Genomic DNA, 27,437 nt, shown 5'->3' with positions numbered 1-27,437 from the left:
TTAATATTAATATTAATATTAATAATAATAATAATTGTTAAAGTGGGGCTAAACTGGATTATCATTGCAGTGCAGACAGCCACTGTGAGGGAGTGTGTGGTGTTTTGCGGCTTTTTGTGGTGTGTATTTTTTGCCTGCTAGTTTTGAGAGGCCGCTTGGAGGCGTTTTCTCCTGAGGTGGACTAGAGAGAGAGAGAGAGAGAGAGAGAGAAAGAACGAAAGAAAGAGGGAGGGAAAAGAAAGAGGGGGGAAAGCCCTTTGGCTGCTGCTGCTGCTGCTTCCCTCCTGGAGGCATCTTTTCTCCTCAGCGCCTGCTTTCGGAGTTCAACTATTGCTGAACTGCTGTGATTGGCAGAGGAACTGTCCAGGAAATGGCTCCGGTTTCAACTTGGGGGGAGTGACCAGGGAAAAAGGAGGAGAGAGAAAGAAAGGGAGAGAGAGAGAGAGAAGGAGGGAGAGAAAGACTTTTGTGGGGAGGGTCTGGACTAGAGTTGATAAAAAGCTTTTGGCCTTTCCTGGCACCAGGGCTGCTCCTCCTGACCCTCTCCTCTCTCTTGGAGGAATGTGAGCCACTTCTGTCTGGGCTTTGGAAATTGGGACTTTGGGGACTTTTCTCTCCTCAAGACCTGGCTTCTGGGGAGTGAAGAGGAAGGGAAGGAAAAGCAAAAAAGAGTCCAAAAGTTGGTGACAAGACTTGAGCTCTTTCTTCGTCGTCTTCTTCATTTTTTGGCCTCTTTTGGAAGAGAGGAGGAGGAGGAGGACTTTGGGGAGCTCAGCCCCTTTTTCCCTTTCAGGAAAGAAAGCAACGTCGAGCAAAGGCAAGGAAAGTCTGGAAGAGGGAGAGGAGGAGAGGAGCTCCAAGGCGAGGATGGGGCTGCCCGGCTTCTGCCCTCGCCCTCCCTCTCGGTCGGGGCTGCAAGGGCTTTGGAGGATGCCATAGCGCAGGAGGCTCTTGGGGCGAAAAGAAGGGGGGGTGGCCCTTCTTTCTTTGTTTGTGGGGGACCCTTTTGTCAGGAAGGAGCCTTGTCTTTCTGGCTTGGCTCCATCCCTTCGTCCACTGAGGAGAAGAAGGAGAAGAAGGAGTCCCAGACTCAGCGCCTTTGCTGACCAGGTATTTGGACCCAACTTTGCGCCTTGCTGCATCCACATTGGAGACATCACTCGGTTTGGCACCGCATTAACTCCTGCCCAGGTGCCTGGGCTTTAGCTGGCAACCTGTGTGAGGGTCATAAACCCAAGGTGGGAGCGCTGGTTCTGCCTCTCGGGCAGGAGGTAAAGTTCTGCACAGTCTCTTTCCCCCTCTGTTTGCCTTCGCAACCCTCAGAAGCGATATTCCCCAGATCAGCCCAGTTATTTTAACTTGTTCCTCATCCCTGTATTATTAGTCTGCAAAGGGATCTTGTAGCACCCTTGAGATTCCCTGAAAGGGAGAAGTTGGTAGCATGAGCTTTGGCAGACTTCAACCATAGACTCCAGTCTCCCAAAGCTCATGCTACCAACTTCTCTCCTTCAGGGAATCTCAAAGGTGCTGCAACATTCCTTTGCGTACTGAATGTACAGACTAACACAGCTATGTCTTTGAATTCCCTATGTTAGACACACCTTTCACCTAAGAATATTGAGAAACCTTTCTCTAGACGGCGAGCCCTTGTGATCCCTTGGGGTTTGTTGACAGGACCCCAGTGGACACCCAAATCTCTGGATTCTCAAGTCCCGTTGAATCCAGTGGCATTGTAAAATGGTGCCCTTTATATAAAGTGGCAAAATCAAGGCTTGCTATTTGGAATTTATCCTTTTTGGGAATATTTCCAAGCCGTGGATGCCAGAATCCGTGGATAAGGAAGATCGACTATATTATAACTATGGCTTAATATGAGTAAAAGCCCTTCTCCTAAAACTGTCCCCCAGGGCTTGAGTTCAGATACAGAATGCTTAAAGTGTTAAAAGATATACCTTGAGCATGTGTAGAGTTCCTCCTCTTGATCCCTGCAAAACATGAGGATTAGCTATTCTCAGGCTAGAAGGTTTACTTTTAGGTTTGAGCCCCTGTACCTTGTTGGTGTTTAAATGCTAAACAGTGACTCCAGTCCCCTACCCATTTAAGTGTGATAATGGATTCAGTGGGGGAAAAAAGTATAAGTAACTGAGGCTTGTTCCGGCTGAAACAGAATCCAAATTGTAGAGCTGTGATTTAATTGGCGTAGCATTAAAAAGCCTTTTGTTTGAAGGGGCGGTGGATTTGAAGGGGAGAAGGAGCTTTAGTTTGTTCAGTTGCAGAAGAGAGACTTTATGAACAACAAAATGCATCAAATCTGTGTGTATGTAAATTCTTTTACCTCTAAGGAGGAGTATGGAGGGACCTGGCTAAGTGGGGGAGGAAACAACAACACATGGAATCCTTTAGCGAATGTTGCAACAGTCTCTGTGTGTGGAGAGAAGGGATTTACATGGATGTGATGTAGACGTAATACAAACCAAAAGTACAGGCGGTTCTTTTGGTGGGGAGACATTGTTTGCAGGCTGCTTTTTTGGAGGGGAGAGTAGTGATTCATATTTTCCCTTTCCCCGGATAAAAGGGAGACCCCTGATGAATATATGTATACATATATGCATGTGTCCGTATATGAAACTGGCCGTTCAAACAGTGGTCCATTATGTGGTTGGTGTGAAGTGCCATCAACATTTCAAACCTCATTGTCTCTTTTGTACCAAATCCCTGTAAATCTTCTACTTGCCTTTACTCATTTTCATCTGAAAAGCCTGTTTGGTCTGAATAGACTGCAATAAGCAGCCTCTGTACCTCCCTGGAATGTCAATTAAAATGCAGATTTTTCTCTCCCTGATCCACAGAGAGAGGCTTGGAGGAAAAACAGGCTAGTTCTGGGGAAGAAAAAAATGAATGAAAGAAGTTCAAACAATGCACAACTATTGATGGTGTTTCCTCAAATACCCTTCCAGAACTAATGTTTAGTAGCTGATCCGTTTGAAGACTGCAGTGTGAACAGGAGAGGGTCAGCTTTGCTCTCCTCCTGTGACCTGTTATCTAATTGCTCTACGGCTAATTTTCTATAAGCTAGTAGCAGACATTGATCCACACATGCACAGATTTGGCTGTACTCTACAATGCCTGCAGACAAAGCACAGGTCAGAATATTGATTTGGATGACATAGAGCGTACAAATTACAACCTCCCTGGGGAGTGATAAACATCATACACACAACAATAGGACTAGATTAAAATGAATACTTAGGCTTGAATTTAATTACTGCCACTCTAGAACAAGTCCTACTTGTTTGCGTGTGTCTAAAGAGGAAGAAAAAAAAAGTCAGTGGAGCTACAGCTTGAAGGAATTTGGTATGGCTCCCAACCCTGGCTGTTTTCCCCCATGCCTGTCAGTTTGGCAAAGGCATCTGGGCAGGTATGTGACGAGGTGAAAATTGACTTGATGAGCGGGTGGCAAGGTGAGCCATCAATCATGGGAGGCTGACAACTCCTCCCCAGTAGAGGGGCTGAAAAGGGAGAGAGACAGAGTTCCCTTTCAAGGGGAAAAATAAACACTACGTGTGGCTTTCACTGAGCCCTGGACTCCAGGAGGGATTATGCTATTGTAGTCAGGAAGCCAGGATTGTGAAGGCCAAAAAAGCATGCTGGGGCTGTGTTCCAAACATCAAGACAGAAGGACACAATTACTCAGGGTAGGAGGTCTCTCTATAAGATCATTGAGCAGCCACTTGAGCCAATGTGATTTACGAAAGGGTCTCTTGATTCTCTCCCTTTCGGAAGGACTTGTCTGCATTAAAAGATAGTGGTGGAAATCCATAAATGTGAAGAGCTAATGTTTCTCTTGTGCGGGGGAAAAAGGAGAGACATGCAGTTCTTTTAAAGAACTTACTGATCTTGCTTTTTGAAGTGTAAGGGACATCTTGTTTCACTGTGGGTAAAGAACAATTCATATAGTCAAAAAGCAGAGGTCCCTTTGCCTGTTGGTTTTGCTGAGCTCAGGTGTGCAAAGGCAAATTCCTTCCACCTTCATGAATTCCACAGAAGAAACTCTTCTTTCTTCTTCCGTAAGAGATGGTGAAGAAGCCTATATGAGAAGCCATTTAGTAGCCTAACTCTGCACTTGAAAGGTTTTGAGAATTATATTGCTGGTGTTGTCTTATAGGAACAAGCGTAGGCTTTGTGTCTCAGTGGCTCGATGTAACCAATATCCAGCTATACTTTTGATGTGGATTTCAGACAATCATACGCTCTTAAAATTGTCATATCCTCCTTTGGTAATAGATTTCATCTGGTACTTTGGTATGCCATGTGAGGTTGACTCTGTCTCGTTTTCTGCATTAAGTGTCGATGTAGTAGAAGATCATACAAGAAAAGCAGTGCTTTCAACCATATGACTGGTAGAGATTTTAGTGTGTGGATGAATCTCACAACATAGGAAGTTTTCTTATACTGATTAGACCATTGGCCCATCTAATCCAGTACTGTTAGTTCTGACTAGATATGGCTGAGCCAAAGTTTCAGGCAGGATTCTTTCCTAGCAGTATCGAGAGAGCCCCCGTTTAATCTGGTGGTCCCTCATCCATATATTCACCAAGCATGGCCTAGCTTCCAAAATCAGAGAAGATTAGTGTGCTCAAGATGGCATGGTGTATCTAGAATGCTGTAGTTTGTAAGTGTAGTTCATGAAGTTTGCTTAATCCCTCTTGCATTTTTCCTTCTTGAAGGAGTAACTGTAAAAATGTTTTATGTAGTTTTTGCAGGTTTGTGTCAGATTTGAAGGAGCTTGTTTAGTGTTCCCTTTCCTCATGTACCCATGCTTAAATATTGCTACCCCATCCATGTGTCTAAGAAAATGGACAGTAATCCATGAAAGCTCATGATAAAATAAATATTGTTAGTCTTGGTACATGCCACAAGAGTCCTTTTTGTTTTTAAGCTCAAGCACATTAGCATGGCTAGAACATGGTGATATATTACTTGTAGAACACTATTGTATGGCAAAATGATTTCCATGTGTATCCAGCTACAAAGACACACAATGTGTGAAGTAGGTTAGGCTGATAGAGGGTGTGAGAGAGGCTGCCAAGGCTAACAATGAACATCTGAGTAGGGGCTGGACACCAGACAGCAAGATTCCAAACAAGCAAAGAAAGATTGTTGAATTATTGCTGTACTCAAATATTTAAGAATGCAAGGCAGAAGGGAGAGCAGAAGAGGTAAAAGATTTCCTGAATCTGCTTTTCTTTCACAGCTGATGGGTACCCCTGCAGATATATCACTATTCACATCACATGAATGAATATATTTGTAACAACTACCTGCATCTTTTTACCACACCAAATGTCTGTCCCCCCTTTAAATGAATCATAAAGGATTTTTTGGTTCATCCACCTATGACCAGTGGTATAGTGGTTTGAAAGTCAACCTTAAAAAGCCAGTGTGGTATTGTGGTCTTGAGTGTTGGACTAGGATTCTGGGAGACAAGGGTTCAAATGGGTGCTCAGCCATGGAAACCAAGTGAGTGACTTGGGAAGTCACAGTCTCTCAGCCTTAGAGGAAGGCAATGACAAATTCTCTCTAATCAAATCTCCCCAACAAAACATGTTATGGGTTCATCTTAGAGGTGCCATAAGTTGAAAATAGCTTGAAGGCATACAACAAGTATCACTTATGATGCTTCATCGTCTAGATAAATGCTGTTCTCATCTAAACTGATAGGGTTTACATTGAATCACCTCTTCCTTGTAGATTCAAGGGGCTTCAAACTGATACTGTCACAGAAATAATTTTAACTGGCAGCAAATGAAAGGAGTTATGAGAAATTATGGATGATAATGATACTTATAATAATACATAACTGCTATTTGTATTTTCCTTTCCCCCAAGATATTCTTGATATCGTATATTGACTTACCCTGCTTTGTCCTCGCAATAACCCTGTGAGGTACATTAGCTTGAAAGAGTGATACTGAGTAAGCTTAATTGCTGAGTTAGAATTTTGACCTTTGACTTCCATCCAGTATTGGAGTTTTCAAAGGCATTAACATAGATTATTTTAAATAAACCTCAATTTAATCCTGTAAATTAGGCCAACATTATTTGCTCCATAGTACCCTTAAGGGTTGAGAGAACTGTGGCTTGTCTCAGACCAAGCATTGAGCTCAGAGGAAAGGTGGTGGTGCTCCAAGTGAAATGGGATTGTGGCAAAGAGAACTTGTTTTACCTGCTTCACCTCTTCTATCTGTCTCTCCTTTACTCTCTTTATAGTGTTTGTGGAAGTCCCTCACTCCTTCTCCCCCCCCCCCCCCTCTGTCTTGCTTACTTTGGGTTGTAAACTTTCTAGGCAGGGACTCTGTCCCTTGTATGGTGTGCACAGAACCTACTGAGCAATAATAGTTACCAGCATCACTGAGACTAATCCAGAACTCCTGCTTTTGTGTGTGTGTATGTACGTACACACACACACACACACACACACACACTGCAGCCCACAAATCACATGATTATTATTATTAACCTTTATTTATGAAGCGCTGTAAATTTACACAGCACTGTACATGCTCTAGAACATCTAGTCTTGTAATCACTGACTCCAGAACAGTGAATGCTTCAGAGTTGAATGTTGGCAAAGCTTCAGGCTTCATTGTGTGAAAGGGTACTTTATTATGTACTACAAACCAAGTAAGGTTAGTTTTCCCCGAACCCAATGTGCGGAGATGCTCTGTCTTTATCTGGCCTTGCTTGAATGCATGCACCTTGATAACAAGAGTCTGCTCTAATTGATTCTTGGCTGTCAGCCATGCACATTCATGGCAGCATCGGTATGGTGTAAAAATAGAATACAGTAATTTTGTAAAATGAAGCAGAATCATAGAGATAGAAGAGACCACAAGGGCCATCCATCCTAACCCCCTGCCATGCAGGTACTCACAATCAAAGCACCCCTGATGGGTCTCCACGTGTATACAATTATGTGATTTGTTTAAAACAAACTTCCTAGTCTTTTGAGAAATTTCAAATAATTTCCCAAGTGTCTACACCTAAGAACATCCAGAAATGCTCATGGATCATCGATCCACTACTCTCATTAATACTACCATCATAGATATTTTTAACACCCTTGCTGACAAACAAAAGTGGGAGCTCTACTGTTGATTTGGTCCAATTCCTTTTGAGTGATACCAATGACACACAGAGTGGCTCTTTTTGCCATGGATGCAAAAAAGATTTGAAAGAGAGAGTTAAACAAAATTGTCATAAATTGCCATGGAGATGCCAAGTATTAATTAGATTTTACGATTTTATTGTATATGTTTACTTATATTCAGGAAAGATGTCTCTTTTTCTTTTTGTCCTTTTTAACAGTTAACTATTTTAACTGCACACTAAATATTGGGACAATTTTGTCCTCGGTATTCTGTGCCTTTTGTTTTAAATGTTTTATGCTTTTTGATAAGCTCTTTTTGTCATGGGCCTTGGCTAGTACAATAAACATTAACTTGACTTGAGTACCATCATAGGAAATTCTTCCTCACTTGCAGATGGAGAAATGTAAAATACTGCACTTAGGGCGGAAAAATGAAAAGCACAGATATAGGATGGGGGACACCAGGCTGAATGAAACTACGTGTGAAAGGGAGCTAGGAGTTCAAGTAGACCACAAGTTGAACATGAGTCAACAGTGTGATGCGGCAGCAAACAAGGCCAATGCGATTTTAGGCTGCATCAATAGAAGTATAGTGTCTAGATCAAGAGAAGTCATAGTACCACTATATTCTACTCTGGTGAGGCCCCACCTGGAGTTCTGGGCACCACAATTCAAAAAGGACACTGAGAAACTGGAGCGTGTCCAGAGGAGGGCGACGAAAATGGTGAAAGGTCTGGAAACCTTGCCTTATGAGGAACGACTCAGGGAGCTGGGGATGTTTAGCCTGGAGAAGAGAAGGTTAAGAGGTGATATGATAGCCCTGTTTAAATATTTGAAGGGATGTCATATTGAGGAGGGAGCAAGCTTGTTTTCTGCTGCTCCAGAGACTAGGACCCAAAGCAATGGATGCAAGCTACAGGAAAAGAGATTCCACCTGAACATTAGGAGGAACTTCCTGACAGTAAGGGCTGTTCGACAGTGGAACACACTCCCCCGGAGTGTAGTGGAGTCTCCTTCCTTGGAGGTCTTCAAGCAGAGGCTGGATGGCCATCTGTTGGAGATGCTTTGATTGGGATTTCCTGCATGGCAGGGGTTTAGACTGGATGGCCCTTGTGGTCTCTTCCAACTCTATGATTCTATGATTCTATGTAAAAGCCTAGAAAAAATCTGCAAAATCTGGGGGGGGGGGGGGGGGAACAATGTCACTCTTTCCCATTTACCCCTCAAATGTTATTTTTCCGGAATTAGATTAAAACTGGAATAACTTGTACAGCTTCCCTGCAAAGTTCAATGCAGTTGGCTAAAAGTATGTGGTGACATACTGCTTATGTTCTTATTTATATTGTAAATCAGCTCCTAAGTATGCATTTTTATCTGTAGTTTTAACATTTTGTAAGCCATTTTGATTCCCAGTATTAAGAATTTTGATACTTTTACAACTCACTGTTGTCGTTCTGTGCCTTCAAGTTGTTTGTTACTTATGGTGACCCTAAAGGGAACCTATCATGGGGTTTTCTTGGCAAGATTTGTTCAGAGGAGGTTTGTTGTTGCTGTCTCCTGAGACTGAGAGTGTGTGACTTGCTCAGGGTCATCCAGTGAGTTTCATGGCCAAGCAGAGAATTGAATCCTGGTCTCCAGAATTGTAGTCCAATCAAGCTGGCTCTACTAATTGTGTGTGCTATCATTTTAAAATAACACAACCCTATCCCCTGTGCATAGAAAGCTAGTATGTCAGGTAAAGTTACCAGGCTGAATTGATTTCATGACGTGATTGTCTTTTGTATGCAGGAGATTAATACTAATACTAATATTAATTAATTAATTTATATCTCACCCTTTCTCCTGAAATAGGGACTCAAGGTGGCTAACAGCAAATTTAAAACAATTCTAAATTAAAACAATACAAAAACATTAAAAAGTATCAATAAAATGTTTTTAAAAACAATTAAACTACTATAAAGTTAAAAACATCAAACATTAAAATAGTAAAATGTATTGAAAAATCTATATACAGATTCTGGACAGCCTCTCCCAGTGGTTTCATGTAGATGTTAAATAGCATAGGGGACAAGACTGAACCTTGAAGAACCACTCAGGTCAGTGGACAAGGAGTCATGCAGGAATCTCCCAGCACCACCCTCTGAGAGCAACACACCAAGAAAAAACAGCCATTGTAGAACAGTACCGTCAAGTCCCATCCCAGATAGGTGACCCAGAAGGGGGTATCAAAAGCTGCTGAGAGGCCCAGCAGAACCAACAGGGACATGGTACCCTTGTCCAGTTCTTTACATAGGTTATCTACCAAGATAACTAAGGCTGACCCTGTCCCATAGCCAGGCCTGAAAGCAGGCTAAAATGGATCTAGATAATCAGTCTCATCCAAGAACTCCTAAAGTTGAGAAGCCACCACACATTCTAGTATCTTGCTCAAAAATGGAAGGTTGGAGACTGGCTATAGTTATCTAGTATAGTAGTATCCAGGGAAAGGGTTTTTTTCCACAAAAAGTCTTAGCACAGCCTCCATCGGGTGTCTTGCAGCCCTTCCTTGTTGTAAAGAGGCATTAATCACTTCCTTTACCTACTCAGCCAATCCTCTTCTGGCCTGTTTAACTAGCCTGGATAGGCAAGGATCTAGTTCACATGTGGTGGTTCACACATTCCCAGGAACCTGTCCACATCCTCAGGCTGCACAAACTGAAAAATATCCAACACTGGACAAGCAGGTTCCAGTGTTACACTAGAACTGTATCAACTCTGGCATCTAAGGCCCAAAACACATGGGGAAGATAGAGCGGATTCTGGCCACTTCAGGGGCAAGACATGCAAAGACAAATGCCCCCAGAACAGCTGGAAGCTGGCTTGAGGCTGCCTAAGACTGTCTGGGGCCGCTGGAAAAAAGGAGCACAAAAAAGGTGCTCCTTGCTGGTGGGCCATTTGGGACTGTGGTGGAGGCCAGCCTTGGGATCATAGCACCGAGATGCTGCGGTCCCACACTGATTGGGGCTGGAGCAGCCAGAGGCCACTGTCTATCTGTTTTGCCCCTAAATCAGACTGAATCCAAGTGATTTTATCTGCAAAATTGTGGGCAAATTCTTGCAGTGAGTTGTTGAGTGGTGTACATTTTACTCTGGATCAGATCATAACAGATCCTTGACCACTTGAAACACCTCAGCTGCCAGTTTTGTGCAGATGTAACAGTGTTAGCCAGAAAAGCCTTTTTTTGGTATCTTTATTGTCTCACTGTAGGCCTTCAGATAGATTTTAGCTTGTTTTTGGTCGGACTCACTCTGAGTTTTCTGCCACTGTTGCTCTAGTCTCCATTTCATGTTTTTCATTGCTGCTAGCTCCTTAGAAAACCAAAGGGGTGGTTTAGCTTCAGTCCATGAGACAAGGTGCTTAGGAGTAATTGAGTCTACCACCCTGGTCATTTCCCCATTCCAGAGATCAACCAGGGCTTTGACAGAACAGTACAGGGATTTAACCACTGCATCACTAGGGCTCTACAGAACAATAGAAAGCTCCTCCATCCCCAGATCACCATCATTTTCTTGTGGAAGGATTCAAGTATGCAGTCATCTCCATGAAACGAATCAAAATCTACGGATGTCCCATGTTGTGTTTCTACAGTTTTAAATTGCCTGAATGAGGCAATAGGAGTGAGAAACTCTGTGTGTACCAATCCAAATACTTTCCAGTAAGATGCTGGGCCTAAATGCCCAGATTCCATTTGTTCCTGGAAGCTGGGCAGGGTCAGCCCTGGTTAGTACTTGGATGGCAGACAGCCAATAAATACCAGGTGGTGTAAGCTAGATTTTGGAAGAAGGAACTGGCAAAACTACCTCTGAATATTCTTGTCTAAGAAAACCGTATGAAATTCATGGAGTCATTGTAAGCCAACAGGCAACTTGAAAGGACATACACACACAAGGTGCTATAGGCAATTATCAGATGAAGGCAATGACAAACTTATTTTGAATAAATCTTGCCAAGAAAAACCTATGTAGGGTCACCATAAGTTAGAGTCAATTTAAAGGCACATAACAACAAAACATCAGAGCAGCAGTTACAATCCTACACCCCCAGCCATCGTGATCTCAGGAAACCCTATCCTTTGGAGTCTGAAAAAACTGGAGGAGGAGTGGGCCTACCTAAGTTGTTAACCAAAAGACAGACAAGGTTGGGGCGGCTGAGACAAAAATAATGGTGGTTTTCCAGAACTTGGAAAGGTACTTGAATAAACAATTACTGTAGTTGTAATCACAGTTCAGGGACACACTCTGAATGATAGTTAGTTTTACAGTTAAGGTTTTTAAAGACTAAGTCATTGCTTTCCTATTTCTTGGAAGCATCTAAAAGCATACTTTAAGCTACTGAACAACTTTGAACTGTTGGCATATGTTAAAAAACACATTGAACCATCTTGCTCGCATTTCAACAGTCAGAACAGAGCGTAGGTGTAGCAGCACAGAGCACAACATGAGCTGGCATTTGATCAGTGTGGTATTCCTCCTCATTTAATGAGGCCACAGTCCTTTACCTGCTGAAGTAACTAAAAGTTACAGTTGCATCCCAAAATAAATTGTCTTATCTCTGAATTTACAAATATAATACAATGTAGTTACTGGGGAAAGTAATTGATTACAAGTAACCTGTTCCTTCTATGTTGCTTCTAAGTTTTGTGATTAACCCAACTTTTTCCCACTGTCCTACAGGAGAATTTGCTACAACTGGGAGTAAGACAATACCTCTCAAGGCTGAAGGTGCTACTTTCAGTCCATGCTTGTGTAGCAGTGTTCAGATGGGATTAAAGTCCACATGGAGGAATGGAAGAGGACCAGGCACTGGTACTGAGAAGATGGTCAGTTGGGATTCATGTTGCCTTATCTGCCTGGTGGTGATCACCATGGCTGGATTTTCATTGGCTCGGCCTTCATACAATTTAGTTGGTGAAGACACCACTTTGGAACCTGAAGGTAAAATTCTATTTTTATTTTGTTTTGTTTCCAGCAGGAGTTCAGAGGCACTTTAGGCTCTGGATAAATAGCCATGTAGTACTAGCTCACAGGTAGTCTCATCACCATTATCATCTGGAGAAACCCTTCTAGAAAGTATTTTTTCTAGATGTTACTGTTGCTCTGTTATTGTTAACCATGGGATGAAAGGAGTGACTATACCCAGGTGCATCTATTTGAACTGTGGTAGCAAATGTTGTTCATAGATACAGTATAGATGAATGCATAACTAACAAATGTGTCATTTCTAACAAAATGTGAATTGTGGATATGTATAACTGCTTTCAAACATGCAAGAACACTATTCTTTAAGGAAGTTTAGTCACTTGGTTGGTTCAGGAGCTGTGTACAAAACAGAGGGTTTAATTATTAGTTTGACAACTTAAGCTTGCAAATAGCTTCATGTATTTTGCTTGATCTAAGCTTTGAATTTTGGAAGTTCTTCATTGCTTAACCTTAAACCATGAGATCAGTAACACTAATAAAGGCTAATACTGGGGTATCCATGTTCAAACAAGGATTTTGTGTCTGTCCTTTTCAAAGAGAAATAAAGATTTCTAAACCGTGATTTCAGATTGCAGTCTGTTGACTTGGCCCAAACTCCATAAATTTGCACATGTATTTAGTTTGCTTACATCATTGCATGGCATTAAAATTAACAATTGACTAAGATTGCATCTTTTTTTAAAAAAAATCCCATTTACTTGTGGTCATCAGACATGCACTTTGATATAGTTAGTTTATTCAAAATGAGTACACAGCTCAAAATGGCCACAAAGACCATTTTATTGCTACTGATACTATATCGACAGCAAACTAGCTATCCCTGGAGCCTTATACAACATGTTTATCATAATTCATTTGTCAAAGCAGTGCCATTTTATTAAGCCCATAGACCCCATCCAATAAACAAACAGATGTCAGCATAACTAAAATCTCATTTTTGCTCTTTCCTATATTTCTCTGTTCCCCTTCCTGTTAAGTCTCTGATTTGATTGATCACAAGACCATAAAGGGGGAGTCCCAGTAGTTTTGCACCCAGTGATAGTCATGGGCTGCATGCGCACTGCAGAAACAATCCAGTTTGACACCACTTCAACAGCCATGGCTCAGTGCTATGGAATTATGGGTACTGTAGTTTTGTGATACATTTAGCCTGTTTTGTCAGAGAGCTTAGATGCCACAACAAGCTACAATTCCCAGGATTCCATAGCATTGACTCATGCCAGTTAAAGCAGTGTCAAACTGGATTATTTCTTCATTAGGGATGCAGTCTACTAATAGCCAAAGTAATGCCAAAGTTTGCTTCCTTAAGATGTGGGAAGCTCAGTCCCTGATGCTATATATCCTGTTATGATGGCCATCCTCAGTTTTCCATTACACCACCAGTTTAATGGTTTTCCAGCTTTTCTGAATGCTTTTCCTCAGAGTATAGATTTGACATGATTCTCTGAAGACAGTGCTTATCAATATCTGATGTGGCAGAAGGGCAATCCCTCCCCAGAGTGCCAAGGAATTAGTATCACTTTTGTGCCATATTATTATTAGCTTAACATAATTATTTGGAACTTGTAATAGTCCAGCCATCATAGAGCAGCATTAGTTAATGGACCACTCTTTTGCACTGTCGTTACTGCCAGAGTGATTTTTAAGTCATTACTTATGGTCTCACCCACCCTTTTGTATTTGGCCGTACCTGTCACTGGAATGTGGCCCCCAGTTGTCTCTGAAATTGAATTCAGCTTTAGGCTGAAAATGGTTCTCCACCCTTGCTGTGGAGAATAGTATAGGTCCAGGTGGTTTGCTGGTGCTGTCAGAAGGCATGTGACAGAATTTAGGAAGCAGTATGCTAACTCTGAATATTTGGTAGGCTGCTTCTCTTAGACATGCATAGTTGGCATGCTGGCTTGTAGATGTTTATTTTCTGGTTTTAATGGGTTTTTTAACTGATTCAGTTCTATATATATATATTTGTCTGGGTTTTAACCTGTATTTGCTTTAATATTTTGTAATATTTTATAAACCACCTATAATCATAATATTGATAAAAAGGCAGTATAGTTGGCCATATCCATGGATTCTGCATCCACAGATTCAACCATCCACATCTTGAAAATACCCCCCTGCAAAAATGTTCAAAGAAAGCAAGTCTTGATTTTGCCTCTCTCTCTCTCTCTCTATATATATATATATATATATATATGTGTGTGTGTGTGTGTGTTCTCTCTCTCTCTCTCTCTCTCTCTATATATATATATATATATATATATGGAACATTGAATGGAACATTAGCATCCACAGATTGTGGGGTGGGGTGAAGGGGAGTCCTGGAACCATACAGCAGCAGATATCAAGGGCCCACTGTATATAAGTGAATAAAATCATCATCATGTTCACTACTATAATCATCACCACCATCATCCTCTTGATTTCACAGTCTACTAGGTGTTACTGATTGGAATTCTGGACTACCAGTGATTTGGATTCTGTTGAAGAATATAGCAATCAGTTATCTTTGGATAATGTGGCTTGTTTCAAGTAGTGTCATTTTTTTGCAGTTATACTGTTGTGATCCTATCTATGGTGAATTCATTCAGATGGTTTGTCCATGCATTGATCAACATGAGAATCCCAATTATAGCATTGATCAGCATGAGAATCCCAATTGTTTATTTTTCGCAGAGGATGAGAAAAAGAAAGCTTGGGGAGTGATGATGGTGGTGGTGATGATGATTGATCTTGTGTATGCAATGAAAGTAAAGGTAATCCTTAGTGGCCAGTGCAACCAGACACCTAGCACCATATTTGATCCATGAACTATATCTTTTGTAGGGTTGTTAATGGATAACAATATTTTTGTACTTTTCTTTGGTTCCTGCTAGTTTTCTAGAAAGTTTCCCTTATTGTTTCAAAGCCACAGAAAACTCCTATGGTGCATAAGCAACAAGTATGCTGAAATCCAAACAAAATCTGCAAGCATTTTCGTGCCAAAGAAAATATGGAAGAACCACAATACTTTGCGTTGCTATAATGTTTTGTACAAATGAAGTTTTTTACAGCCATAATCATTTTGAGATTACATTTGACATTCATTTAGGGACATCCTGACTCCCAAGTCCCTCAAATTGCAGTATTTATGGAATTTTAAGATGATGTTTTTGATTACAGTATATTTATTGGCTGCAAGAATGTTTTTATTATGCTGTATGGAATACAGGGGACCTCTGTGCTCCCTTCCCACCTTCTGTGCCTCACAGTGAAGGGGGTTGGTTCATTCTTATTACAGTTGCTGTTATCTTGTAACACAATGAGCTAACACATTTGTATTAACTGAACTGTCAAAACAATCTTGTCAGTATAATGTTCATGAAATGTGTCCTCTCCCAGATGCTTTGTTCAGGGGATCTGGCCTCTACATATCATAGTTTGTTTTCCCTACCCCCTGTCTTCTCAGTTTATTTGAATGCATGCATAATTGATTTTCCCTCTTTTCTGCTTAATCATTTGTGTGTAAGATTAAATTTACCCAGAGGTTTAGAGTCAAACCTCAGAATTATTTATGTTGACGCTTGTGCTGAATTGTGCATTTCTGGGAAAAATATTAAAAGAAAATGTAGTGATACACATTAGAGGAAGAACTAGGAGAAATTATTAATTCTAAGATTACTAAGATCACAATCTTGAAGTTTCTAGAATGGTGTCATTGGGTATTTTTGATGTCTCTTCTCAGAGAAGAGACAGAGGATCAGGCCTTTAGAAATTCAGCCTATGATTTCCCTCCCCATCCTTCCTGGGAATTTTTGGCCCAACGTCTCTGAAAATTTCTGTCTTGATTTTGTCATGGTTTTCCAAATCCCACCTGCGTTTTCTTTCCATCCTTATTTTGCATTGTGTTATGAGAATGTGTGCTTTCCATTCTCCATGGGCATTTGCGCATATTTTAAAACACCTTCTCCCTAATCTCTGCATTTATCTATTTCTGTACATTTTTATAATTTTCAATTTTTTAAATATGTGACCATTTGAAAAAGCTGTGTGCCATTTAATTGTTCATATTTTAAAAGGGTTACATTGTTCTGCATGGACTTAATCCCATAAGTCAGAAATGACTTGAAGGCACACAGCAAAAACTTCCCTGTAAGTCTTACAAATATGTGAATTCTGAAGGTGAGGTGTGATTCTTCTTACAGTGTGTCTTCAGAAGTGTCAAAGGCTCATTTGACTCATTTTGTTAGGCTGTTGAATCTGATAATCTCTTCCTCCCCCATCGCTGTCTTTATTTCCCAGATACCAGAACTCTGATTCTGGCAAGGAAAAATGTGCAGACCACAAGAGGAGAATTCCATGGTTGTAGTGGTCAGCACTGGGAACCTAAGTTTACTTTCATCTCATTTATCTAAATGGGAGAGGAAAAAAATTAAGAAAGGAAGCACCCAGGAAAAGGAGGGAAAATGTGCCCTTCCTGATATTGGTATCAGTTACAAGGGAGTTTTTGCATAACAGTCTGTATCTATATAGTTATACCAGTGGAGCCTCCGCATACGCGGTCTTTTTATAGGTGGCTTTGAGCATAGGTGCTCAAAGCCACCGGCGCGCGCGGGGCGGAAGGGGCGGCGCGTCCCATTCAATTGAATGGGCGTGCGCACCCGTTGCGCCTTGCGCGCCGCCGCGCACGAGCCCCATTGGAAACAATGGGGCTCGAGCATAGGCGGATTTTTTTATACGCGGAGGGATCCTGAACGGATCCCCCGCGTATAATAAGGTTCCATTGTAGTAGTTTTATGCCACTTCTTACTGTCATGGTTCCATTCTACAGAATCTTGGAATTTATCATTTGATGGAGGTGCTTAGAATTTTTGGCTAGAGAGCTTTAGTGTTACCAATCAGGGGAGTGAGCTAGAGATCAATAATCAATTCTAAGTACCTCCACCACAATGTAAATCCCAAGAATCTAGGGGAGGAGCCATAGCAGTTAAATTGCTATAATTTCTTGAGTGTAGCTCCCTTGAGAACAAATAGCAATTATGAATATGGAATGGTTATCTAGATTTACTCACCTGTAATTCTTCTGTATTCACAATCTCCTTTTAGGGGAGAAGAAGACTGGTTGCTAGGAGGTGCCTCTGGCCACTCCAGCCACAATCATGCCCCAAGCAACCTGGGATCATGGTGACCACATGGCCTGCTCTCAAAGTAGCCCCTGACATTAGCCCAAATGAGCCACTCGCAGGAGTGGGTTTTTTTTTTTACCAATCCTTTTACTGGATGCTCCGAGGGCATGCGCCATGCCCCAAAGCAGCCAGAAGCCACTCCTTTTGACCCAGCTGTTTCGGGACTATGTCATGATTTTCTCACTGTTGCTATAACTGTAACTTCCTCCCTCTAGTTTACTGTACAGGGCACCAGCTGAATGGGAAGATGGAGGATCATTTTGCTGGTGATTGGAGCATGGGTGAATTATGTTCCTGTCAAGTTTTTTTTTTTTTGGGGGGGGGGGGGGAATCAAGCCAGGATAGGTTATTTAGTAAAATATACTTAAGTAAGTGATGCAGAATAATAGCCAGACATCATTGTCGTCATCCTCCTCCTCCTCATCTGTAATGCAAATAGCCTATCATTTCCAGCTGATATGGTTGCCCTGTAAAAAAGCAAAACCTCATTACTTCTTTGAATCATTACTTCCTGCTTGCTTACATGAGTAGGACCCCACCTTCTCTCATTTTGGACCATTGTTACTCCAGTCACCACAGCATTGCCTACTATTACTGGCAGCAGTTCCTAGTCCTCAGGGAGTCCTAACTGGATGTATTGGCCTATCTGTGTGTCAGGCATGTGCCCTAGGGTTATGTAGATTGCCCATCTTCTCTGCATTTTGGTAGGATGACCCATGTCATGTGTGCTCACCATTTTCTTTGAAACCATGAAGGCCAGCAGGCTTTAAGTTCCTTTACACAAAGAAATTTCCATGAGATCCCTGGGGCACCTACAATTTGTTTCCCTAGGGTTATTTAGACTGCCCATCTTCTCTGCAGTTTGGTAGGCTTTTGAAAATAAGTTCCTTTACACAAAGAAAATTCCAAGAGTTTCCTGGGTTATACAATGTCATTTGTTATGAAACTGTTCCTAGACAGACTACTGTATTCCCTGATTGAATGCCTGAAGCAGCTGGGATGTTTGTACAGCACCATGTGGAATGTTGTAGTAGGGGAACAGCAAGTCTTTGGGTGGGTCATTAATGTTTTTAGGGAGGACTTGTTTCCTTTTAAAAGCTGGATGCTACCAACATGTAGTATTACTGAAAAGTAACCACACCTGCCCTCCCCCCCACCGAATAAATGTCATTTACATATAAGAAACAGTTTTAAAGTGAGAGTTCTGCAAACTTACTAGCAGAGGGAAAACAGGTTTCTGAACTTAATGGCATTATAAAAGCTTTCATGTGGCAGAAGAGCTAGCAAATAGTAGGATGTGTTTTGTAAAAAAGAACACCTTACATTTGCCATGCTATTTTTTGATGTTTCAAATAGTAAGTGCTATTCTTCTGTACTTTTCTAACTGGGGGGGAAAAAACTACTGCAAAACGTGTGAAAGAACACTGAAATTTTTCTCTTAAGTCTTCTAGTAAGAATAGAATATAAAATTTGATGTGATGATATAACAATCAAATAATTGAATTAACAATGAAATCCTCTACATTCTTATCTAGTTGTAAACCTATTGGTGTTCAGTAAAGGTTACTCCGTAGAAGGCATGCACACATGGGATTGCTGCCAAAAAGGTGATTTTAAAAACATATTTGATTTAAACACAGCTCTTCAAACATGTTGGAATTCTCATAAAATGATTTTTAGAACTTGAAATCACCTCTGTTCATTATTTAATTTAAGACAATGTTATATTCACTTAATAGTCTCAGATCATCACTTATGGCATTAAGCACTTTAATATTTCATTCTTGCTTCAGCATTTTAATTAACTTATAATTAAATAGTTAGTTTGTGTGTTTAATTATCCTCTTCCCCTGCAACATTTTTAAGATTCTTATTGTCATACAGAATGCCTTGTTTGAAATACTTTCACAAAACTCCAAATTATTACAATTGAACATCAGTGTATTCTAGTAGTTAGCTTTTGGCTAGTTGTATTCCAATTAGACTAAAATCAAGGCCTGAATTTGTGAACTTTTGGTCAATTAGGATTTCTTTTATTGGTTTTGAGCTGAAAGCAACATCATTTGTGCAAGTACACAAGTCCACCCTCATCCACTGTTTCTCTTTCTGTGATTTCAGGTACTCATGGTCAGTTGCAGTCTGAAAATATAATGCAGTCACAACACCCCCATATTTGCAGTTTTGCTCTCTGCAGTTTCAGTTACCTGTGGTCAGTGGCAGTCCAAAAACATTAGCAATTTAGTGTTTAGTACTATCCATGGTTTCAGGCATTCACTGAGTGTCTTGGGACATATCCCCAATGGATGGGGGGGGGGGGTGACTGTATAAAGTAGAGTACCGTAGAGATAACAGTAGCTGAATATATTGCAAAAATCCCTACAGGACTGGTAGCTAACACACCTCCAGGATTTTAGATAGCTTGGTATTTAAATTTATGCATTCCAGTCTGTTAGTTTGACTAAGAAGTAGAAAATCCATTGCAGCTAACTGTAATGCAGCATAATTTTGAAGATAATTTAGTACCTTTGAAAGTGTTGATCAGTTGATAGCTTGATAGTTTGTCCTGTAAGATTGTTTTAATTTTTGTTTGCACTGTAATTGATGAGACCCTAGTCCTGAAAGCAGCCTCGAGGCACTGCTATTATGCAAATAATAAATCATATTTGCACACTGGCATATGTTTGTTGTAACCTTGCCATTGCTTATTGTCATATCAGATTTGTTGCCAGGTTTAGTCACTACAGTCCCAGAACTATCAATACAGATTGCGATAGGACTCTGTTCTACTATTGTAAAGTGCTACAAAGTAGCATGAGTCATGGCAGAATTAAGCTGCTTATTGTTAACAAGCTCTATGATGTAACTTGGATGTTTTTTTTTTTAAAAAAACCCACTGCTGTTAGAATCCTAAAAATCCATCCAATCCACTTCTTTGTTTTCAAATAGCTAGTTGTCTTCTGGCTATCTGTGGTAAGCTAGGATCTCCTCCGGATGACAAGACATGAAATCTTGTCCATTTTCTAATTGGAATTTAAATTGCTCTCAAAACGTTCACCTTCTATAAACTGGCAAAATATATGGAAAATTGAGAAAGAAAACAACACTGGGTTACCTTCAGTGTTGTGTATGAGCTTTCCATGCAGGGCAGCCCCTCTAGTTTATTTGAACATGGCAGGTAGACTGTAGAAAGCTCCCTCCCTCCCTCTTTTTGCTGTTGACTTCAGGACCAAGTGTGAGAGCTTCCTCAACTATAATTCTAGAGGAAATGAGCACTGAGTTCTGATTATTTAGCTGATTATAATGTTACTGATTCCCACAACTTTCCTTCACTAAACTCTGCATCTAAATAACATCTGAATCTGTTATCCTCATTGTGTAATGTGTATCACTGAATATGTGGCACCAGCCTTTAGTGATAAAGAAATATAGCATTCTTCACAAAAATCCCACAAGCTCAATTCCCTGACTTTATCCAACTTTAGGCAATCATTTTGTAGTCTTCCAAAAATATCAGTTTGCATTGCAGAACATAGCGAGCAATGTACTTTGAGTATTGTCTAGAAACTATTTCAGATTTTCTAGAGGGAATCACTTCTTGGTTCATCTGGGCATTCAGGATTTTATTCAGACTTCACTTTTGGAGCATAGCCAAATATTTTGAGTACAGAGAATTGACAACGTAGTTACAATGTGTACTTTTAGTACACTGTACACATTCATGCACATGCATTTTATCAATAGAGGGTTGGACAGTGTGGACATTAGGCTTAGGCCAAATATTACCATTTGTGGGAGGGAATGGACAAGATGCCAAGAGGTTACATTTCCTTGTCACTTTCATATGAGAATGAGTCTTTCTGAACATACTAAGTAGCAATCTGTAGTATTTCTGTGTTGTGTACATGGTGTGGAATGTGTTGAGTCTTAAGAATGGCTTTTAAACCTGATCCACATTCCTGCTGTTGAATGAGTCCCAGTGAAGTTAACCCTTAATGATGGGAGGTTTGACTGCACACACAGGTTGAAAGGCAGCTTAGCTGAAGTGAATAATTAGTTTAGACGTACATTTGATAAATGGCAAGATCACTCTTGACCTTCTCTCACCCATGTTGTCTGTTGGGAAACCTGCTGGGTTAGTTAATTCAGTCTCTTGTTGGCATTTAGCTCCTTTTTAATTTTTTAGCTGATGTTTGAACATATAAGCTGTTTTTAGGTTTCGAAACAATACCATCAAATATTTTAAACTCTTTAATTTTGTTTGTATCTCTTAAATTCTTTCAAGGAATAGCTTAAACTCTTAAAACATGTTTGAACTGAATGTTGCCAGTTTTCAAAGAAGTAATAGATTATACCACAACTTGGAAAAGTTACTTTCAGTAAGCACAGAAACCCCCAGTCACTTGGTGAGTGGCCATGAACAGTAGGGGAGTCTGGGAATTACAGTCCAAAATGTTTTCCAACTCTAGTTAATATTCTGAAATGAAGCAGTCTAATGTTCATGGACCATAAAACAGTAAATCTCTGTGGCAACTGAAATCAATTAACCAGTCAATAGAATTTTTTAAAAAAATCTGAGTTAAGAATTAAAATTCCTAAATTTTCAACTACACATTTTGTACAGAGATTAACCCTCTGTGTATTTCATTCAACTAACTGCTCAGAGATTTTGTGTACAAATATTCACTAATTTGTCAGCATACAATTGGTCAATCGGGGTAGTGTACAAATTCCATCAATCAGTCATTCTGGATAATTTTTTTTTCACCTTTAACTTTTTATAACACAGTGGTAGACCATGTGCTTTTCATGTGGAAGATTTCAGGCACAACCCAAGGTATGTATGGGTAGGGCTGGAACAGATCTATGTCTTAAAAATCCAGAAGTCATTGCCTGTAGAAGCTGGGGATAATACAGAGGGAGTTGGATCATGGATTTGACTCAGTATGGGGTAGCTTTCTGTGATTTTCTGTGTAGGGGAAGATGCCCAAATGATGGAGCAGCTGATAAAAACACTGACTTGTCAGCTAATTTAGCAGGACAAAGACACTTGTATTTGTTTTGGATTGTGTACTGAAGTCATAGCCATTGATAATGCATACCTTGCATGCTTATTGAGAAAGGAGAAATTTACCTGAGACTTAATGCTGCACTGAATATTATTTAGCCAGACAGTTCACCCATGTGTTTGGAATCCAGTGACCATTTCTTGCTTCTTGGATAATGGGTTTTGTCTTTCCTTTATATGGCCCAGCCTAGTGTAGTAGTTTTACATGCAGGACTATGTTATACATGGCCATTCACCATCTCTTGCACTTACTATATAGTCACAGATGTCTCCACCCCCAGGTTATTCTGTGGCTGGTGGAGAATGGGTGAATGAGGGGATTGGAAAAGTGTCTGGCTGTGTCCCTATAGTCAGATGCAAAATGATTATATCATCTAATGAGGTCTGTTGGGGATCTCTGGAGGTGTCAGAGGAGGACATATCTTTTGCATCTGGTTACAGGGACATAGCCAGACAGATCTCTGATCCCCTTCTTGTTCTCTGTCAGATATGGAATGAGTGTGTGGTGGCAGTCTGCAGCAATGCTGCAATAAGTCTGATGGGGCTGAGGGAGTGAAGGGTGGAAGGGAATGACAACATCTGCATCATCAACAAAAAGACATGCACAGGTGTCAGGTTGACTTACATCTGCTTATACCACTAATGGGATGCCAGTCATAGTCCATACGCCACCCTGAGAACTCTGGCTGTAGGGTAGGATTGAAATCTTTTAAATAACTTAACAAAAATAGTGTTGGTTGATATCCCCTGGTAACCATGGATCAGTGCTACAATAAAAAGGTGCCTCATTAAATGACACAACTGATACGCAAAAGCAGTCTTCCATGTAAGTATTGGTAATATGGAGTTGCAATACTAACTCAGGGCCTATAACAGACAGGTCAAAATAAAGCTGCTTTGGGTCACATTGGAAGTATGCAGTTTAAACAACACATGCATCTTAAGAGACCAGAAGCTGTGGCAAAGCTGTTCTCTAGTCCTGAGGACTGGAGTGTGGCTTTGGCATAGCTTCCGGCCTCTTAGGACACATGCATCATTTAAACAGCATACCTCCAAAGTGACCCAAAGCAGCTTTATTGTGGCCTGTCTGTTCGGGCTCTCAGTGTGTTGAAAAGCTTCCTAGTGGGGACAAAAAAAACCTTGTCCTGCATAATTTGACTACTTGTGTATCTCCGTATGACTATGCATTGTCTCCATGTGCCAATGTTAATGTAGCTTACATGTTACCCTATGTTACTTCTTATGGGCTATGATTAAAATTGGACACCCCATTTTAAAAAAGCTCATAGCCTGAGAACTTGCAGTTAAAATTTCAATTCTGTAATAAACTTTTATAGGCAACTGTAAGCTACATATGTAGGAAAGTAGAGTTTGCCATGAAAAGTGAACTCGATTCTAGCTCCAAGAGAAGCCATAGTTATATAACAGATGAGGCGAGGAGTTAAATTGCTGCAGTAATCAGTGCAGTGCAACACTTAATATTTTTAGACCCAGTTTTCTAACTTCATGAGAAAGTTTTTTTTTATCTTTTCCTTTTTTATTACATCATGGAGCCCTGGTGGCGCAGTGGTTAAATGCCTGTACTGCAGCCATTCACTCGAAACCACAAGGTTGCGAGTTCAAGACCAGCAAAAGGGCCCAAGCTCGACTCAGGCTTGCATCCTTCCGAGGTCGCTAAAATGAGTACCCAGACTGTTGGGGGCAAATTAGCTTACTTGCTAATTAGCTTACTTACTGTTCACCGCTATGATCTTTGGAATAGCGGTATATAAATAAAACAAATTATTATTATTATTATTATTATTATTATTATTATTATTTAACTTCAAAGATGTGATATTTCCTTAAAATAAACATTTTACTTCTAAATGCTTGCCAAACAGCTCTGACCATCAGGATGTCCCTCCTGTGATTTAGGTTGAAACACTTTTCCTGCAGTTTAAATCTATTGCTCCTTGTCATAGTCTCTGGAGCCATGACAAGCCTGTCCCTCTTTGATATGACATTCCTTCAAATATTTAAACATGGCTATCATGTCCCCTCAAAACCTTCTTTTCATCAGGCTAAACATTTTCAGCTCACTAAGCTGGTCCTCATAGGGTATGACTTCCAGACCTTTCACCATTTTGGTTGCCCTCTTCTGGATCCATTCCAGCTTGTCAGCATCCTTGAATTGAGATGCCCAGATGCAGTATTCTAGGTGAGGCCTGACCAAAACAGAATACAGTGTTACTATCACTTCCCTTGATCTAGACACTATACGCCTGTTGGTGCAACCAAGAATCATATTGCCTTTCTTGGCTGCTGCATCACACTGCTGACTCATGTTCAGCTTGTCTACTAAGACTCCTAGATCCCTTTCACATGAACTGTTGCCTAGCCAGGTGTCTCCCATCCTATATCTGTGCATTTCATTTTTTCTGTCCAAGTGTACTACTTTACATTTTTCCCTGCTGAAATTCATCTTGCTAGCTTTAGCCCAGCTCTCTAAACTATCGAGGTCATTTTGAATTTTAATCCTGTTTTCTGGGGAATTAGCAACCCGTCCAACTTTTGCATCATCTGCAAATTTAACGAGACCATGGTACATAAGGTAGCTTTCTTTCAAAAGTTTTCATCTTGTGGGGGAAAAAATTCACTGATAGAAAGCCACAGGTTTTATCCTATCTGTCTTGGAGGCATCTGCTGTAAACATTGGCAGGCACGAAGAAATGAAAGGCCTCTTCTCTGATATAAATAATATAGTTGTGTAATGTTATTTATTGTTAAGAGAATAAAATATCTGGGCAATTGCTGTTTTGGAAAAGGTAAAGATTATAGAAAAGCCAGACTTGACTTTTGAACTTTGAAACTGTGCCAGAACATACTGTTGTTGTGGCCTCCAAAAGTAATCAGAATTTTCACATGGCCCATTAATTAAGATATTAACAACATTTCATTGAATTTACATTAGAGGAAGAAAACAATTTAAGGCAGTATAATTTAATGATATGATCCTCTGCATGTGTACTTGTGATGAAACACATTAAAAACAATGGAACATACATCTGAGGACACATGAATAGGACCCATGAGAAAATTTCAAATCACATTTTCCCGAATGTGTGATAGGCTTTCTGTACGAAGAAGCATGGGCGTTGTTTAATTACTGTATATAGTCATGTATAAATCTAGAAATTTGAGTAAAAAAAATGACCTCCAAAACCTGGATGAGTTTATTCATGGGTCAATTGAAGTGCTGTACCTTAACTCTAAATAGGAACCATCTCCCTCTCTGAGTAGAGTGGCAAAAGGTAAGAGCGCAGTCTATCCCAGGAGAACCTAAAGGAAGCACCAAACCCCCCCCCCCCCCCCCATTCTCTTCTCTGTGGTGCTGCTTCTAGCCTTTTTGTATGCTTGAACAGAAAATAGCAGCATTCTTTGGCATCATTTTTCCCCTTCATTCTTTACATCCTTTGTTGCTTGCCCCTAAGTTTTACGCTCAACTTATACATGGGCCATATCAAAATTCATAATTTTGGCCCCAAAACCTGCCCTTGATTTATACTTATAGTCAACTTATAGTCGAGTATATATGGTATTTTACTGGCTTTTCTTCATAATATTTAGGTTGTGAGCTCAGGTCACTTGTTACTTCATTAAACTTAAAATAGGAATTGTTTTGGAATGCAGGCTTAATTGACTAACTAGAAATCTATAAGACAAGCCAGATATAGGTTAAATTTGAATTATGTTGAATTTATATGGAATCCAAACCATTTTGAAAACTTTGTTTCTCTCTCTCTCTGTGTGGATATTGACTTTGTAAAGGTTCATTTCAACCTCCACCCCCTGCTCACTTATGCTGTATTTTAAATATCCTTCAGACTAAGTACTTTGTTGAGACTGATTCCAATACATCCACATACAACTGTCATGTTCAATTTGGCTTTAAGCACTGAATATTAATCAATTGTGAGAAGCCTGGATGTTCACTAGAGGCCAAGGTGACAAAGGGAGCTATAGGAAAAGATGACAATGCTTGGTAAAGTGAAAGGCAGTAGAAAAAGAGGAAGACCACACTAAAGGTAAAGCCATAGCCTTAAGTTTGCAGGATCTTAGCAGGGCTGTTGATGACTGAGGTTCTCTTATTCATAGAGATACCTTAAGTTGAAGTTAACTTGATGGCGAATAACAACAACAATTGAGAAGCCAGTCTTACAGTTTTGTCAGGTCCCATTCTTTGTTAAGCTCCCGCGTCAATGGGAATGCATCTTCAGGATTTCTTATATTTGGGGGCTAATAACTTGTTCTTTTGCAGTGAAGAAGAACCTTTGATAAAATAGTCAAGATTATTTAATCACATATCTTGTCATTTAACTTTATGATGATAGTGGTTTCGGTAGACTTGGTTACAGAAGCCATCTACACGGTGTTTAGGGCTACAACTCCCATGATCACCAGTCTGTGTGAATGATTAGAAATTGTAATCCAGCACATTTAGGAAACACCAGTCTATAGATGGCCAGCATTAATGTTTAACGTAATTGTTAAATGTTTACAACAGCCTCTGATGGCCTGCCCACTTAAGCAGTTCAGTTGACCAAAACTATCTCCAGTACCTATTGTTTACTCTAAAACAAGTCCTTTTGTGTAACTACTAATTGCATTTATATTTCCACACTGAGTCTGGCCCTTAGTGTTCATAATCAGAACCTGTGAAGCAAATTACATGCTGTGTGTAAAGAAGTACTTCCTTTGTCTGCCTCAGTTTGCACAACAGTCTACTGTATTTAACTGGACTGAACTATGATTCTGTGATTCTATGATGGCATGTTCCAGTATTATCAAAGATGAAGAAAACCTCTCATCTCTCCTTTCTCCATAGTATCACTACTTTTACTCAAAATTATCAGTTTTGATAATTTTAGTGTTTTTAAATTGTGATTGTCCTATATTGTACTTTTATAATTGGGATGGGGGTTGGGAAGGGATTAATTTTGAATTTTATTGTATTTTTAATGTATTTTCATTGTTGCAACCTGCCCAGATTCTTCATG

At 40.3% G+C, this 27,437-nt stretch overlaps 1 protein-coding gene across 3 annotated transcripts in view; it reads left to right on the top strand.

The window, feature by feature from the left end:
- The first annotated feature begins 249 nt into the window (after positions 1-249).
- Positions 250-27,437, top strand: part of FGFR2 (fibroblast growth factor receptor 2) — a 135,544-nt gene continuing 108,356 nt past the window's right edge. For all 3 annotated transcript variants that reach the window (XM_089510058.1, XM_089510056.1, XM_089510057.1), the window contains exons 1-2: positions 250-1,110; positions 11,863-12,123. In XM_089510058.1, the coding sequence (XP_089366184.1) occupies positions 11,949-12,123 (175 nt within the window). In that variant the 5' untranslated portion in view covers positions 250-1,110; positions 11,863-11,948. The remainder of the gene's footprint in view (positions 1,111-11,862; positions 12,124-27,437) is intronic.

Source organism: Sceloporus occidentalis, unplaced genomic scaffold, assembly GCF_023333645.1.
Source record: "Sceloporus occidentalis isolate IW3139 unplaced genomic scaffold, rSceOcc1.0.p SCAF_2, whole genome shotgun sequence".
Taxonomy (NCBI): Eukaryota; Metazoa; Chordata; class Lepidosauria; order Squamata; family Phrynosomatidae; genus Sceloporus; species Sceloporus occidentalis.
This window is presented reverse-complemented; position numbering and strand designations above follow the sequence as displayed.